This window comes from Macrobrachium nipponense, chromosome 2 (genome assembly GCF_015104395.2).
Source record: "Macrobrachium nipponense isolate FS-2020 chromosome 2, ASM1510439v2, whole genome shotgun sequence".
NCBI lineage: Eukaryota > Metazoa > Arthropoda > Malacostraca > Decapoda > Palaemonidae > Macrobrachium > Macrobrachium nipponense.
Window position 1 is genome coordinate 84,200,004 of NC_087201.1, and position 18,679 is coordinate 84,218,682.

The 18,679-nt window shown below is 40.0% G+C and overlaps 1 protein-coding gene across 1 annotated transcript in view; it reads right to left on the reverse strand.

Moving 5' to 3' along the window:
- LOC135220747 (uncharacterized) overlaps positions 1-18,679 on the reverse strand; it is a 671,524-nt gene that overhangs the window by 121,638 nt on the left and 531,207 nt on the right. The window contains exon 12 of the mRNA XM_064258199.1: positions 14,037-14,260. Coding sequence (XP_064114269.1) covers positions 14,037-14,260 — 224 coding nt within the window. The remainder of the gene's footprint in view (positions 1-14,036; positions 14,261-18,679) is intronic.

Below are 18,679 nucleotides of genomic sequence, written 5' to 3' on the forward strand. Positions count from 1 at the left end.
AATTTCATGTAGAATACAACAAAAAATAATTGAAGGTTGTAGCTTTTCTCATTTTCAAAATATTTGCATATAGAAAAAATATATGAAAAAATTTGACATTCGGTAAACTTTAACTCATCCAAAATGGTCGAAAACTGCAATTGTAAGCTAAAACTCTTAAAGTATAGTAATATTCAATCATTTATCTTCATTTTGAAACAAATTGGAAGTCTCTAGAACAATATTTCGATTTATGGTGAATTTTTGAAAAAAACATTTTTTTACGTCCTCGCGTTACGAATCATGCATCATTTTGTGATAATATTTTCTCTGTGTTGCTTTGATTGTTTTACAATGTGTTATATACCAAAATGATTGTAATTTAGTGTACAATACAACGAAAAAAATTAACTTGTTAGCTTTAACCGTTTGGCTCACAGCGCCATTTTGAATACAATTATATATGAAATTTTGTTTTCGCGCTATCATTTATCACATTATTTATATATGATAATATTTTTTTTCATTTCCGATGGTTGCATACTAAACTTCAGGCAATGACAAAAAAAGGAGCCAAAAATGAACTCTTAATCTTGAAAACTAAGCTCGCTGTGATTTTTTAAAAAAATATTTTTTCCGCTTCGGCGCTCACTCCGAGACCCCCTCGGCATACGGGAGACGATTTTTATTATACCCCTTCGGCGTTAAAGGGTTAGTTGGGAAGTGGTGTATTTATGGGCTGGTAGTATGATTTCCCTGGAGAATGGACGTTGGAAATATTTGTCTCCCCACAGGAAGCAAAATTTGAGGGGGCATCATTTCTTGGGTGAAGTCCATTTGTGGCAACAACAATGCAGGGTGGTCACTGCAGTGCCTGACCTCCAAACTGTTTCTGATTCTCCTGTTATGGAACCTTCACTAACATGGGATTTAGTTTCTTCACTGGTATTTACTTATGTGAGTGAGAGCTCAAGGAGGCAAGTTCTGCTTACCCAATAGTCAAATGTAAATGGCATGGTGGTTATATAACTGTATCTTGAAATTCTGCATGAAGTGCAAAGAATATCAGTACTTGGTAGATAGTCTGGAGGATATATCTTGGTCCATGAGCTATATACATGCTGGTGGAACGAAAGCAACTAATTAATGTGATTTTTTTAAGCATATATGCATTGAATATAACTTTCCTGTTTGACAATTATTCATTAACCCTTGTGGAGGACCAGTGACATATTAGAATAAATCTTTCTATAGTAACAGGTGGACAGTGTGAGTAAATTAATAAACAATTTAATGAAAAGACGCTGCAGTGGTAAATATTACAGCAACAGAGAAGAGTCAAGAAAAACTGAAGAATCTAGATCCATGTAAAGCGAAGGTTTTCTAGGGTCACCAGCCTCCAAGATTTGGTTTGAGCATACTGACGTTTTTTGTTCTTATTATCATTCCCTGGTGATGTTGAGAAAACCATTTAGCAATTTTGTTGAATCACTTTACATTACTTAATACAACATAATCCAAGACGAAGAACTACTACGTCCACTTCACCATTCCTGATATCAAAATTCTTTGTACAACACCTAAGGAGATTTCAAACATAAAATCACCAGACATGTAAAAATAGATATCTCAAACAACTAGCATGAATTTAAAAAAATAAAAACATGTCAAGAAGCACTAATAAAGGAGGCAAAACACAGCTATGTGAAAACTTAAAATAATCAGTGCTCCCTCCATTCCCAGCCTCATATTAAGCAGCATTAGAGAAATATGGCAGCCTAATCTTAAAACTAAAAAGCATACAGATAACACTTCATGTAACTCTCATGTAATGCAATAATTTTTTCATGAAATAATGAAAACAAATACATAAGAGACCTGATCATATATGTCAGCCTGGAAGACAATGTAGATTACATTACACTGATCCAGTACTGTCTCCAAGACAACAAACTTAAAGGCCCTTGCACCAAAATGCACAAACACAATGAAAGTAAAAAGTTCTTACTACCTGACATATTTATTCCATGCAATGAATAATTAATAGTCATGTCAAAAACATGTAAGATGGAAGACTATTTTAAGTAAAGTACTGAAGATGTATTTGTAAGAATTGCAGATTTCTTAAATTTTCAGACACTTCTGTTTCCTTCTTCAGAATATTAATAAATACAAAGAAATGTTACAGGTACTATTTATGTGACAAGCAGATGATCCCTGGTAAATACATCTCCTTTGATGAAAAATAGTCCGCCCATCGAAGGGATACCTTCAAAAAGAAGTTATTTGACCCTGAGAGGGGCGAGGGACCACAACTGAACATATAGACAGGGACATCTCAGATGGCAACTATCACAAACTCATACTGTAATTTCTTTAATGTCATATCCACTTTTGATCTACGGTATGTTTGTTGTATCAGACATGAGTACCTAGGATATTCAAATTAGTTCAGAGATTTACTAAATTCACAAGAAATGTTCATTACCTTCAGAGTAGAAAACTTTTAAATCAGTATCTCCTATCCTTGAAGTTTTGTTAAGGGCAGTACCTGTATGTTCGAGACCAAAGTAACAAAAGCTACATGCACTCATACAATCACAATTTTTGTCTATGAACACCACTGTAAACTGGAGCATTTTATTTTTACATAAAATCAATTAGTTTTCAAACTACGATATCTGTATGGTTCATCAGTGTTGTCTCAATAAAAACTAGGTAAATACGTATATTTATTTCTCTATGAAAAAAGAAACTGGAAAACCAAAGAAAAAAGAGGAGATCAAATTAAAGTTAAATTAATATAACTTATTATTTAAACATCATCTTATAAACCTATAGAAGAATAAAATTAAAAAGCACTAATAACAAACTACTACTTGCATATAGATGGTAAAATGTAAAAGCTGCTATTTACCAAAACAATGACTGCAACATGAGCTTAATTTATAAAAAACAATAACATAAGATATAAAATAGTTGAAGGGCTATAATTAATCCCATACCTATGGTCTGTGGGAGTAAACCTAATGTTAACTTAAGAACTAAATCAATAATGGACATGTCATCTGTGATAATCTTTCATATGAGTTTGTGAGAGATCCCAACATATATATTCCTTCTGTAATGACCCCTTCTGCTCCAAATTAACCCCATCTCAGAAAACCATTCCTGATCCCAAGGTAATCTTTTAATTAGCAATCATTTATTTGAAATTTAACAAAAAGGGGGTACAAACTTGTCATGAAATGGTCTGCCCACCATAAAAATAGTACCTGAAGAAAGCCTGTATTCATTCAATTCTCTCTGAAAAATGAAACAAGAATAGTATCTGTAAAGGCTCAGTTTATTATTCTTCACCAATGCATCGTAAATACCCTACTTTTTGAAGGTCAATTTATCTTACAAAACAATTATTCTTTTGCTGTTAAAGAAATACACAGGGGGAAAAATAAGAATGTATATTAACATTCTACTGATCTTGGGGAGACACATATGTAAAATTAAATTCATACTTTTCAGCTGGATGACGTTTAATAACAAAAAAAAATAATATATATTACACAAAAAAACACCTATACTTTCCCTAAAATAAAGTGAAATGCTTTCCTTTTGGCTAACATTACTCAAGGATTTCTCCTAAAATAAGTCTGCATAGACTAAGGAGGTCAGCAAGAGCATTCCTAACAGCAATGACCAAGACAACCAGCAAAATTTTTCCCTTTTGTGAAGTATAGTAACTCATTTAAGGATAAAACCAGCACACAAACCTGCAAAAATCAAACCTAAGCCTGGGTGAATTTCCCAAATAGAAGTAGCCTAAAACATCTCACTACTCTTCTTCTTTCCCATCATTATCCCTTCATTAAGGGATCAGTTGCCTGATGCACCTTCTCCACTGCCTTCTATCAAAGGCATCATCCTCCACCATACCTCTTCTCTTCACATCTTCCTTCATTTTATCTCCCTATCTAATTCTCTGTCTCCCTATTGATCTTCTTCCTCTAACTGGTTCCTCCCAAACCTTTTCACTCTCTCCTCATCATCCATCTTTAATACATGATCATATCATCTCAATCGTGACTCTCATATCACTTCTGTAATCTTTACTAAGCCTGTCCTCTTCTTATTTCATCATTTTCCAATCCCTCAAGCAGCAATATTCCCATAATCCACCTCAGCATTCTCATCTCTGTTCTCTCAAGCATTACTTCCTCTTTTCTTCTTAGAGCCCATGTTTTTGCTCCATACATTAACACTGGTCTTATCATTGTGTTATATATCTTGAGACTTTTAGCTTGATTGGCATTTTATTATCACATACCACTCTAGCTACCTCTCTCCACTTCCCCCATGCAGATTTTATCCTACTGTCAGCTTCAGCCTTACTTCCTCCCTTTTGGCTTACAGTAGATCCTTGTATTACTATTATGTCTCTATCTTCTCTACTGCTCAGCAAAACCTCTGTTTTAATCACATTCACCTTTAAGCCCCTCTCTCCAAAGACTCCTGCCACTTTCCAACCCTTTCTCTGTAGGTCCTCATTTTCAGCAGTAATCACCAGATCATCAGCGTACCTACCTTCAGTCAATTACAGAGAAATATGCAACTGGTAGGAGTAAAATAAATGAATTTGACGCATCACAAAAAACAAAGAAGTGTAAGGTACTGCTCTCAATAATCACAAGTTATAAACAGGATGAATGAAGACTGTCAAGGTAGCAATGACTTTATACATGTTGTCACCATCAGTCAAAAGAATAATCTTAGATGTCCTACACCAGATAAGATATGGTCAAAAACCAAAAGCAGTATAGAAAGAAAGAACAAGGCATTGCAAATTCTGCAAGGAGTCATTAACATTGATAAGAGCACGTTTGGCACTTTCTATATCCCTTGAAAAAGCAGTCACAAAAGCATTAGAAGAATGAATAAATTTACTCTATACAATGGTAACGGAGTGAAGTCTTATGCAGAAATTTCATCAACAGTGCACTATGATGCAACAACAATAGCTCACAAGCAAACACAGCAGACACCAAAATCTAGCTAAAGATTGACAACCTCAACATACTTCATCAAATTCATGATACTAATGACAAATTGCAAATCAAATTTTTGTTAACATCTGAAAATGAAATATTACTTTTCAGAACCATCATAAACCATGAACATCTTGCAGTACTATTTCTAGGAAGAGTCCCTACACTAACTCCCATAATCAAATTTACGCACAGATGATGGCGATAAAAATAATTGAAAGGCAGTAATCAAACAAGCAGATCAAAGCAACAACAAGTAAAAATTCCAAATAACTCAACTAACCCTTCTAGATATATATAGTATATATATATAATATAATATATATATATCTATATATATATATATATATATATATATATATATATAGGGTATATATATATATATATATATTATAAAGGGATTTTGACGAAGGAAAATCTATTTCTGGGTGATTGGCTCGTGTCGCCCTATGAAAGTAATCCTTAATATCATCTTTAGGTAAAATATCCTAAAATTACCAGAGAAAAAAACAAAATTAAGAAGAAAAATGTCAGTAAGACTGACTCGCTCACTCTTAAAAAGAAGTGTCGGTATGAAATAGGGGCGAGTGTGGAACACTACCACGAGACAAACACCAATTAGAACTTCCTATCAGAATCCCCCTAAGAGAGAGCCGATACAACGGGCGATGCAGCCTCTACTACTACTACTAGAGGACGCCACGGACAGCAGCGCCCCTAGCGGTCATCCTTAATTAAAACAAAATTACATCTTGTCCTGCAAGGGGGGGAAAGCAAGCCATAAAAGGGATGGGTTTCATAGGGCGACACGAGCCAATCACCCAGAAATAGATTTTTCCTTCGTCAAAATCCCTTTTCTGGGCTCAGCTCGTGTCGGCCTATGAAAGAGTACCAGAGAAACAGACAAGATGGAAAAGGAAAAAAAATAAAATGAACATGTTAAAATGATGGATATAATATAGTAAATCAATACAGCATACAAAATAAGTACTTAAACTAACTATGGTAAACAATAACAGAATGTTAGTAACTTAAAGTACTTAAAAGGTAGTAACAATAACATAATATGCATGTAAAATAAAGAAATTGTTTGAATTTACTTATTTAGAACATAAAAGTGCAATTATATACATACATGTGTCCTACCCTAGCATAAAAATAAGGGTAGGTACACTCAAATCCATCATTAATACAAATAATACAATTAATTCAAATATATACAAACACATTGTGACTGAAGTTATCACAAGTCTAAATGTAAAATTTATACAAACATATTGTGGCCTAACTAGCATAAAATAAGGGTAGGACCACTGGAGTACATATCAGTACAAATGTGGCTGCCCCTAGCCCAAAAAAAAAATAAAGGGACAGACCACTATAACACACAACGGCTAAGGCTATGATGATGAGTAGCCTGGTGATAGGTTGAGGCATGTTGGTTGAAGTAGGTAGAAAGGAGACCTGGATCAATACTACAACTACTAAGCAGTATCAGGGGAAACTATGTTTCCCGCTGCTACTGCTGAAAACTTTAAAGATTCCAAGGACTTAAATAATGCCGTTTAAAGACTGTCGGGGATTTCCATCCAGTATACTTCCTAAGATCCTCAAAGTTCATATGTTGGAAATAGTTAATAGAGGTGGCTACTCCCCTGATATCATGTGCTTTTGGAATGACTCAGGGTTGGCTGTTTAATGAAGTAAAGGATTTGTTGTCTAATACCTTTAACTGACAAAGTACCACCTTTTTCTCTCATGAAGAGAGCACCCGAGGATCTAGAAGAAGTACGAGATAGAAAGGCTCTAAGGGTTGATACTGGGCAGAGAGAAGGATCCTGTGGAAGTGGGATAACCTTCCAAGGAGCCCACCTTGCAAGAGGATCTTCATTTTTAGCTAAAAAGCTACGATCCGGAGCAAGTAGAACTTCTCCTGATGGAGGAATTCCACATGACCCGCATCTCTGGATAGAGCCGACAGTTCTGAAATTCTTGCTCCTGAGGCTAGGCTTAATAAGAATAAGAGTCTTCCTCAGGAGCATTATGAATGTACAAGATGAGTTGTCAGTATCTGAAGCTAGTTTGAGAACATCATTCAAGAACCATGAAACTGTAGTAGGCCTCTGAGAAGGTCTAAGTCTAGCACAGGCTTTAGGGATAGATGTGAAATAAGATTCAGTTAAATCTATCTGAAACCTACTTGAAAGATTTTCTTCAAAGCCGACTTGTGAGTGGTAATCGTGCTAGCTGCTAAACCTTTTTCAAATAAAGATCTGAAAAAGGATATAGCCAAATTAACTGTCATGGTTGTAGTGTTCGATTCTCTCAAGAAAGATGCTAATTTCTTAACAGCTGAGTCATATTGTCTGATGGTTGACTCTCTCTTATCTGATTCCAGGAAGAGAATATTCTGTGGATCAATGTTAGCATCTTTATTAGCCGCAAACTTCATGCAAGTTCCATAAAGTTAGGGTCTGGAGAGTTCCTGAGAAGCGAACACAGTCCTCATTTGTACTGATTGTGATAGTTTGGGATTGGGGATCCGTTGAGGTCGGAGACCCAATTCCAAGAGAAGTGGATACCAGTTGCTCTTGGGCCAGTCCGGTGCAATCAGAGCTACTATCCCTTTGAAAGACCTTAGTTTGTCTAGGACTTTCAAGAGAAGATTCACTGGAGGAAAAACATAAATTCTCCTCCATTGATTCCAATCCAACGACAGGGCGTCCGTGGCATAAGCCAGAGGGTCCAGGTTGGGGGCCACATAGCAAGGGAGCTTGTGGGTTGCTTGTGAGGCGAAGAGGTCCACTTGGAGACCTGGGACTCTCCGGCTTACCCACTGGAATGACCCGACGTCCAGGGACCACTCTGATTCCAGAGGGACTGACCGCGGGAAACAGGGCGTTCCGCTATCACAGTTTCTTACTCCTGCCAGATGAGTGGCAGACAGATGCCATTTGTGTTTGCTTGCTAATGCAAAGATGGCTATCATGACATGGTTCACATGCTTGGATTTGGACCCTCCTCTGTTGATGCAATGGACTACTACTGCCACTGTCCCAACCAAAAACTAGCCATTAGATGAGACTTTTTCGGGGGAAGCAGTCTCTTCAGAGTAAGAAATACTGCCATTGCTTCCAACAACGTTTATGTGGAGCTGGCGAAATTGAACTGACCAAGTCCCCTGAACCTGTTTGAACTGAGAGTATCCCCCCCAACCGGACAGGGATGCGTCCGTGTGAATGGTTAACATTGGGAGGGGATATTGAAGGGTACTTTCTTGGCTAGGTTCTGTACTCTTGACCAAGGCCGTAGTTGGTTGCGGAGGATCTGTGGGATCACTGACAACTTGTCTCGATATTTGGAGTTTGCTTTGACCGCCAAATTCGATTATATCTTTCAACCTTGCTTTCAGAAGGATATCTGTTACTGAAGCAAACTGAAGAGACCCTAGGATTCTCTCCCTGGTTTCTTCTTGAACGTTTTTGTTTGCACTTGAGAAATTGCCTGACAGATTTTGCTATTTCTTTCCGTTTGGCTACTGGAATTGATAGATTGTGGGAGGACAAATCCCATTGGATTCCCAGCCACTGAAAACGAGATTCCGGAACAAGTCTGGATTTCGTTTTGTTTATCTGGAACCCCAGATGTTCCAGAAAGTGAACTACCTTTTTGGTAGCTTTGAGACATTCCTCGATTGTTGGTGCCCAGATTAACCAATCGTCGAGGTATGCCGCTACCATGATTCCCTGAGCTCTCAATTGTTGTACAACCACTTCTGCTATCTTTGTGAATACCCTGGGGGCTACATTCAGACCGAAGGGCATCACTTTGAATGAGAATGTCTGACTTCCTAGCCTGAATCCTAGGAATGGGCGGAAGTGCCTGGCTATAGGGATATGATAGTATGCGTCTGTAAGATCGATGGAGCATGTGACGGCTCCACGCGGCAGTAAGGTCCTTACTTGCGAGAGGGGGGGTAAGCATCTTGAACTTGTCGCAGCGAATGAAAGAGTTTAGCTTTGACAAGTCTAAGATTACCCTTCTTTTTGTTGAGTCTTTGGCACGCTGAATAAGCGACCTTGAAATTTAGATGCTGACTCTCGCAATAGCTCCTTTCTGAAGGAGTTCTTCCGCGTATCTATCAATTCCTTTGACGGTACCTGTGGAATGATTTGATTGGAGGAGGATCTGGATCCAGCTCCAGCCTAATCCTTTGGACACTATGCTCTGTGCCCAACTGCTGAACCCCACCTGTGGCGGAAGAGGAAGAGGAACAGCCTCCCTCCTACCTGGAGAGCCTCATTGCTGATGGGCGGGTTGGCCACCACCCGCCTCCTCTGAACTGCTTACTCCTTGCGCCCCTTCCTGCGCCACGGTGACGAAAGTAACCTCTCGCCCTACCCCTCGATTGAGAGTAGCCTTGAGCCTCATAAGCAGGGTTAAAGGCAGGCGAGAATGGCATAGGAGGTCGAAGGCTGGGATGCTGGGGTCACCAGGAGGAAAGGTGAGTCTGTTTAGATGTAGCAGGTTGTCCTTGTTGGGTGACTGGGACCGCCTGCACAAACTGCTGCTGAGGCTGGAGTTTTTTATATGGCTGGAACCTCCTACCAGCTTCTTAGGTTTCTTGCCAGCAGTGGGAACGGATTCCTGTTTCCTCTTAGAGGAAATGCCCCACCTAGCTCTAAGGCTCTGGTTGAGTCTAGCAGCTTCGTGATGAACTTCGTTCACTGCTGACTCGGGAAGAGATCCGCTCCCCACATGCTGGCAGTCAGAGTCTATTAGGCTCGTGCCTGATAGTACACTCTTGAAGAACATGCTTCCGACAGTTCTTCCTGGCTTGGAAGAAGTCAAAAGCGTCTAGAAGAACCATGTAAAATGTGCTTTCGCTAAGATCTTGAATAGCGGTTCGTTCGCATAAGACAGCGCCGCCATTTTCCGTGATTACGATAGAGTTTAAGGGACCTGCCAAACCTAGTTCGCGCATCGAACTCTGCCTGGATTAGGGAGTCCGGTAGCCTAGGCAACTTCTCACCGAACTGGTCCATAGCGCAGTCCGGCTTGAGTTTACCCTGCGTGAAAGTGGCTGGCAGGTTTTCCCATAACTCTCCGAAGGCGGGAAAGAGTGGAGAAGTGGACTCCGACTCTCTCAACTGTGGAAACGGGCTCATCCTTGAGGACTGCTGAAGAGCCTTCTCCACCAATTTCGTAGTGAACGGAAGAGAAACCTCCTCTTCCGTGGCGAAAATAGTGAAGGGGCTCTTATAGGCCTGGAGTTTAGTGTTAGTACACTCCCAGTCCTCAAGGCAGTGAACCCATTCCGTTGGGCGTGGTCTCTACTGTAGAGGACAGACTCCTTTCGCGATCTTGTCCTCCCCTTGTCAGAGCCGTTGGCGTCAGCCTAGCATACCCGATGAAAGGCTGTGACAGACCCGGAGGATAGAACTCGAAGTCCTCAATCCTTCGAGTGCCAAACTCCGGATGGAAATCATCCCGTCCTTAAAGGGGCGTAGGCCGCTACTCTCCATGGATTCTCCATAGAGAAAGATGGCAGAGAGTCGTAAGACGGGAGGTTGTTAGGATCCCCGTGCTAGAAGCAGGGGATACTGGGGGAGGAGCCTGGGATAGCCAGTCATCCGATCCTCAGTCTCTCTTACTCTATTCGAGAGCTCTTGGACGGTCTGTCCAGTTTGAGACAGAGTGCTCGACAATGTTGCGAACATCGCTCAAAGCGGGTTCCCCAAGCTGAGATTTTGGGACCCAACCATCACCCCTACCTGCTCCATCATTTCCTGGTGAGACAAGAGAAGGAACGCAGGAGCTGGTGCTTGCTACCCCTGCCGGCATAGCCGGAGGGGAGGGGAGGGCACAGCGGGGAGGCGGGAGAAGGCAACGATCGGAGGTAGCGCGAGCTTTCTCCTTCGAAGCCTTGCCTCTGGAGCTCTTCGACTGGGAAGAGCTTGGCTTAGCCTTTAACCCGCGTCGTTCGTAAGAAGTCGATGACTTCCTCGCCGAAGAAGACGAAGACGACTTCCTAAAGGAAGTCGACTTAGACAGAGTCTTCGGTTCTCTCTTTCCCTTCTCCTTTAGGAGGTACAGAGAGAGCGGGAGTGCGGCTAGGGATCTCGGATCCCGAAAAGCCTTGGAAAGAGGCGGAAGAAGAAGGGACAGGAGAAGATCCAGAGCGCCCAAGGAAAAGACCTTGGGCGCCCGACACCAAACCTACCTCAACCAACAAATCCTCACTCACTACCGCCATCGGCTCGAGATTCAGGTCCAGGCCGCGACGTCCGGAACTGGCTCCTGGGCTGCTACGAGCCCCAACGACTGCTGGAGATCTTGCTGGATGGCGGCTATTACGGGGGCGGCGGACAAGGGTCGACGTAGCCCGTCGACTTGCCCGCAGGGAAGATCTGGATGGCCAGACTTTTTATCCAACATGTAGGGCTGGCCCTTGGCGGCGTTCTTCCCAAAGCCGCCCACCCACGCTTTCAGAGTGGCGGAGAGCGACTTCCCTCACACCGCTAGCCTGAAAGAAAGGCTGAATTAGCTACCAGTTGCGGACAGGGTTAACAAACTTACGAACTAAAAGTGTTAGTAAATTGATAAACTAACCTTATAATGGTCTTACCCCATCAACCAGCTGACCGACCAGGTCGTAGCAAATGGTGCAGGCCTCGGGATGCCAAACGATGGACTCGTTGAACAGGGTGGCACAAGGGGCGTGAGACCTGCATCATCATGTCCGCAGGGGTCCATGCAGCGTCGCGTTGCAAGCGAGGACCTGACAGTTGGTAGCCTGTAAGTGGAAACGTACATGAGTACAGAGTAAAACACTTACAGCCTAACATTATGCTCCGCTGGTGCCGGAGCGATAAAGTTAGATAAAACCAGAGCCCTGCTAAAATAGTGTGGTAACCATGTTGGAAAGAAAAGGCTATGGCTCCGCCAGTGGCGGAGGCAGCGAATCAACCAACTAGGAGTGGTGGTAAAGGAAACCACAACGGATAATGGCGGGGATGGTTGATAACATAATTATAAAACACAATTCATTGTAAATATCTTAAATAGGGTATATATCCTTAGCATAAAACAGTGACAACATCAAATCAACTTCTCCTCCACCCGTCTACTAGAAGAGTGCGTAGGTAAGGGTAAGCTCCCTTCCGGTAGCGGGGGAGAGATATAAGGATATAGTAGGCAAGCAAACGACCATCCATAGTACCCACCCTACCCGCTAGCGGAGCCAATAACCTATAACCAAAGGGGCCCCGGCTGCGACGGAAGGCTCCTTTCGTATCGTAAGGGAGGTGGCTGAGTAATGGGTATGGGGGGGAAGGAGGTCCCGGTGAAACACGGCGGGAGCGAGGAAAGGGGGAAGGGATGGCCTACTCCTCCCCACCTCACCCACTACCCGTATGGAGACCCGGTACCTCATGATGGTCGCCCTAAACCCCCTGCTGGTGGAACCCCCGGCCCCCGTACCTCCGGAATGAGAGAAGGCTATGAGGTTGTTATGACAACCAAGGGTCCCCCAGCTCCTCCCTACATCAGAGAGGGAGGGAAGGGGCAGGGTGAGGTGCTATGGAACACGTGACCACTAGTGGCCTAGGCCGCGATCACCACAACCGTGGTAGGGCCACGTGAACCAAGCTGTACCAATACATGGAACAAGCACCTAGGCTAGCCTAACACCCTAAATAATAATAATAAAAAACATCGAAAGGTGGAAGAGACACTTTTAGGAAAAGAGAAAGAAGCCCAGGAGGAGGCAACTATTCCAAGAAACAGTAGCCTACTCGGAGCCAGCGATAGCCGATGTAGAGCAAGAGCCGGGATGCTGGGCCAGAATAAAATAATGATAGCCCTAAATACCAAGCTAAGAGAATGGTAAGAGGGCTGAACTAGCTAAAACTCGATGTAAAACAATGAACGTGATAAAGTAAGCCCATAAGTATAAGAAGTCCCAGTATGGAGGACCGGGAATTCTTACGAGGCAGCATGGCCGCCACGAGACAACCGGGGAACCGTATATGACCTATAAAAAGGAAAATACGGGTACCCGGAAGCTAAAACTATGATAAAATATTACTTATGAGTTACTTAACTTAGCCGTGGCAATTGCAGAACGTTCCATCGTTGAAAAACGAGATAAATCCAAAATAACAATAGTCACGAGAGAAAACTGCGTCAAGACGCTGGCGCTAAAAATAAGGATGACCGCTAGGGGCGCTGCTGTCCGTGGCGTCCTCTAGTAGTAGTAGTAGAGGCTGCATCGCCCGTTGGTTATCGGCTCTCTCTTAGGGGGATTCTGATAGGAAGTTCTAATTGGTGTTTGTCTCGTGGTAGTGTTCCACACTCGCCCCTATTTCATACCGACACTTCTTTTTAAGAGTGAGCGAGTCAGTCTTACTGACATTTTTCTTAATTTTGTTTTTTCTCTGGTAATTTTAGGATATTTTACCTAGAAAGATGATATTAAGGATTACTTTCATAGGCCGACACGAGCTGAGCCCAGAAATATATATATATAATATATATATATATATATATATATATATATTATATATAGTATATATAGTAATATATAATATATATATATAAATAATAAAATATCTGTATATGAAAATATGAAAGATGTAAAGACAAATAGCTTTAAAATTTATATACAATAAGCACAATGAGCTGAACCTAATTACACAACTGTCAGTTATCTTGTGGAATTACAGCAATAAATTCCTACGCTATTTTAAAATACATTATAGTGAAACATTCTTTTTTGCAAAACACCCACAATTGGCAGAAATTAGATATACATTAAGTGTTAAAAAGGAAAAATAATTTGAGTAATGCTTGTTTCCTTATAAGGTGGTAATATCAAATTACTCACAAATGATTTTACTTGTGAATGTGGCTGTTAATTCTTCCAACACCAAATGCTTTGAATTTGGGTGGGATCATAAAATACACAACACACACACACAGACACACACAATCATAAAAAACTAAAGTACTTACCAAATGGTTTGGTATTAAAAGTGGAGTTCATAGAGAAAGGACTGGTAGTCTGCTGGATGCCAGTTGTATTCATGCCAAAACCTAGTCCACTTCCAAGTGTGGATGATGTATTTCCAAACAAAGACTTGGAGCCAAATGATGAGCTGCCAGCTGCATTTCCTATACTAAATGTATTTGAGCCAAATGACGATCCACTATTAAACATACTGGAGCCAGTGTTACTCCTGTCAAAAGTTTAAATGACAAAATATATAAACTACAAATATCAGGTACAAAATGCTATTGCCAGCAAAATTTACATTTGTTACTCATACAATTTGTAATTGAAGCTTATGATTTAAGAAGTTTCATTTTAAAATAATATGACCACACTTTTGACTCTAAATGCCACTTAATATGACTTATGGAGTTATAAGCTTGCAAATTCTAGATTTTAATAGTTATTTGGAAGATACTTGCAAATTCTATATTTTAAAAGTTATTTGGAAAGTACTTGAAAATTCTAGATTTTAATAGTTATTTGGAAGGTACTTGCAAATTCTAGATTTTAAAATATTTATTTGGATCGTATTGATGTTATTTTCAACTGTCAACTTTTCGTTAAAAGACTGGACAATAATAAATTTTTGTGTTTAAGAAACTTATGAATGAATCAAAATTTAATAAGCCTTGTACCACAAATAAATATAATTTCAATTATAGGTTATACAGCACGACCATGTTCTTATATCTAAAATTTTATTATTCTTGAACTATATATATATATATATATATATATATATATATATCTATATATATATATATATATATATATATATATATATATAGATATATATATATAGATATATATATATATAGATATATATATATATATATATATATATATGAATATACATATATATATATATATATATATATATATATATATATATACTAATATATATATTATATAATATATATATATATATATATATATTAATATATATCTTGCAATTTCACAATGGTCCTGTGGGTGAAGTATATAAGAGATCCTCACGTGAAAATGAAAGAAGGAGGTACCAAGACTTTCAAATTTTATTCCAAAGTCATCTTCAGGGTACTGAACAATTTTAAGAGAACAACTTATACATGAAAGCAACATGAGGCCACAAATAATAAAACAAGTCAACAACTACTTAAGTATGCAAATAAACATTGTTCAAAACAAAAGAACATACTAACAGAAAAATATATAGTACTAAAATCACATACAAAAACCTATCTGTTTTGTAAAATATCTAACAACTTGTTTAACTTTTAAATCTTCAAGAATAAACTTTTTAACAATTCGTCCATCTTAAAAAGACTATCGCTCATATTCATGTTTTATGGAAAGGAACTAATGAGGCAACCTTCAACTATACCCTATCGGTTCCTTCTTGGTGATTTGGGAGGGGCCCCTACGTTGCCAAATGTACTTCTCTTGAATTTTTAAAGGCCTACCCTTCCCATTTACCCATTTTAATCCGTGCGGCTGTCAAGGAGGTTTACCCTCCTTGGCGTTTGTTAATGTCTCATGGGAGCAATATACTTCTGGTGGGGTTCCCTGTTGCCTGACACTCCCTTCAAAATATTTCCATTCTTCCAGGTCTCTGTTTTTCATATTCATTTAATTAAATCTCTTTTAGGACCTTTCTTGTGATTATCATAAGCCACTGAATTCTATATATATATATAATTATATATATAATATATATATATAATATATATAGATATATATATATATATATATATATAATATATATATATATATATAAGGGTGGGATTTTGACGTAAGGAAAAATCTATTTTCTGGGCGATTGGTTCGTGTCGCCAGCGAAATATCCTTTAATCCATTATTTCTAAGGTAAATGTATACATATACCAGAGAATAAATAAAATAAAGAAAAGGTCCGTACTACTGATCGCTACCCTCCAAGAGGGTGTCGGTATGCACACTATGGCGAGTGAGACCACTACCACGAACCGCTTGCCAATAGAAACCAATAGAAATCTCCCACTACAAAATCCCCACTAGAGGGGAGCCGACCCACAGAGTGGGCAGCAACTACTACTACTCCATCCCATGCTGCCGACTGCTGCGCCTCTGGTGGCCATCCTGAAGTTAGCAGACAATCTTGAGCGTTGGGATGGGCAGGGCGGGATTTCGCTGGCGACACGAACCAATCGCCCAGAAATAGATTTTTCCTTACGTCAAAATCCCTTTTCTGGGGCTCAGTTCGTGTCGCTGCGCGAAATCGTACCAGAGAAATAGCACAAGATTGTAAAAGAACAAAATAAAACAGACAAAAAAGGGTCTCAAATAAAAGATAACATTAAAATGAAGAAATATAATTGCTAATAGATATACATATACACAATGATACAAAATAGAAATATTACTTAAAATTAACTTAAGGTTAATAATATTTCTTAAAATTAACTTAAATTTAACATATATATACAGGGCTTACATGGAATATATGTTGAGATTAGTATCTGTGTATAGTTAATATGTACAAAGAAATTAAAGCAATTATAACAATAAACTGAATAGAACAAACTTCAACAATAATATAATAAAGGAATGTATATGACTTAGTATACAAAACCCGTAACCATTGTAAATAAGATGTGTCACCCTAGCATAAAAATAAGGGGATCACATCAAAGAGATCATTATATACAATCAATTGTGAGTGACCCTAGCAAAAAAATAAGGGGCACCCACTATACCATCATAAGAGCAGCTAAGACTCAAGGTAAACGTAGATGAACATGGCAGGTATAGACGAACTGTTGGTGAGATAGGTAGAAACGGAGAACTGGATCTTCTACTAAAGATTAAGCAGAGTCGGGGGAAACTATGTTACCCGCCGCAACTGCTGAAAATTTCAGAGCTTCCAAGGACTTTAAGTAATGACGCTTAAATACTTTAAATACTGTCGGCGATTTCCATCCAGTATACTTTTTTAAATCATCGAAATTCATGTGTTGGAAATAGTTAATTGAGGTGGCTACTGCCCTGACATCATGTGCTTTAGGGAAGGAATTCAGGATTGGCTTGCTTAATAAAGTACAGGATCTGTTGCCTGATGCCTTTAATAGATAAAGTACCACCTTTTTCTCTCTTAAAGAGAGGACCCGCCGATGAGGTGAGGATGTCCTGGACAGAAAGGCTCGTAAGGTCGATACTGCAGAAGAAATATCTTGTGGAAGGGGTACAACCTTCCACGGTTCCCACTCATCAAAGGATCTTCATTCTTTGCTATAAAACTACGTTCCGGAGAAAGTAGAACTTCCCTGTGGGAAGAATTCAACATGATCCAGATCTCTGGATAATGCCGACAGTTCTGAAATTCTAGCTCCTGAAGCCAAGCTTAATAAAAATAGAGTTTTTTCTTAAGAGCATTATAAATGAACATGTCGTATTATCTGTTTCTGAAGCCAGCTTTAGAACATCATTTAAGAACCATGATACTGACGTAGGCCTCACTGAAGGTCTAAGTCTAGCACAAGCCTTGGGAATAGACGAGAAGTAAGAGTCTGTCAAGTCTATGCTGAAACCGAGTTGAAAAATCTTTTTCAAGGCTGACTTGTTTGTCGTAATAGTGCTAGCTGCTAAGCCGGTTTTTCAAATAAATATCTGAAAAAGGATATAGCTGAATTGATTGTCATGATTCTAATATCTGATTCTCTCAGGAAGGTTGCTAACTTTTTGACTGCAGCATCATACTGTCTCAAAGTTGAATCTCTTTTATCAGATTCCAAGAAGAGAATATTTTGAAGATCAATATTCGCATCTCTTTTAGCCGCAAACTTCATGAAGTCCATAAAGTTAGGGTTTTGAGAATTCCTGAGGAAGCGAAACACAGTCTTCGTTTGTACTGACTGGGAGAGCCTGGGATTGGGAATTCGAAGAGGACGAAGACCCAGTTCCAGAATGAGAGGGTACCAATTGCTCTTCGGCCAGTCTGGGGCTACTAGAGCCACTTGACCCTTGAACGTCCTGAGTTTGTTCAGCACCTTCAGGAGAAGATTCACTGGAGGAAAGACATAAATCTTCTCCAGTTGTTTCCAGTCTATGGACAGGGCGTCCGTGGCATAGGCCAGAGGGTCCAGGTTGGGGGCCACATAACATGGGAGTTTGTGGTTCGCTTGGGATGCGAATAGATCCACTTGTAGACCTGGAACCCTCCGAAGGATCCATTGGAACGAACTGTTGTCCAGTGACCATTCCGACTCCAGAGGGGAACTGATCGGGATAGAGCATCTGCTATGACGTTTCTCACTCCAGGCTATATGGGTGGAGGAGAGGTGCAACTGAAACTTGTCCCGCAGGGGGGGGAGAAGATGGCTACCCTGACATGATTCAGATGACGTTGACTTGGAGGCCTCCCCTGTTTACACAATGGACTATACCACTGCGCTGTCTAAAACTAGCCTTTGCATGTGGGAGTTCTTTGGCGGACGTAACCTTTTTAGAGTCAAGCACACTGCCATTGCTTCCAGTACATTTATGTGAAGCTGACGGAACTGGGGTGACCAGGTTCCTTGAACCTTCTTGAACTGAGAATATCCTCCCCAGCCGCTTAATGAAGCGTCCGTGTGGATGGTAATCCCCG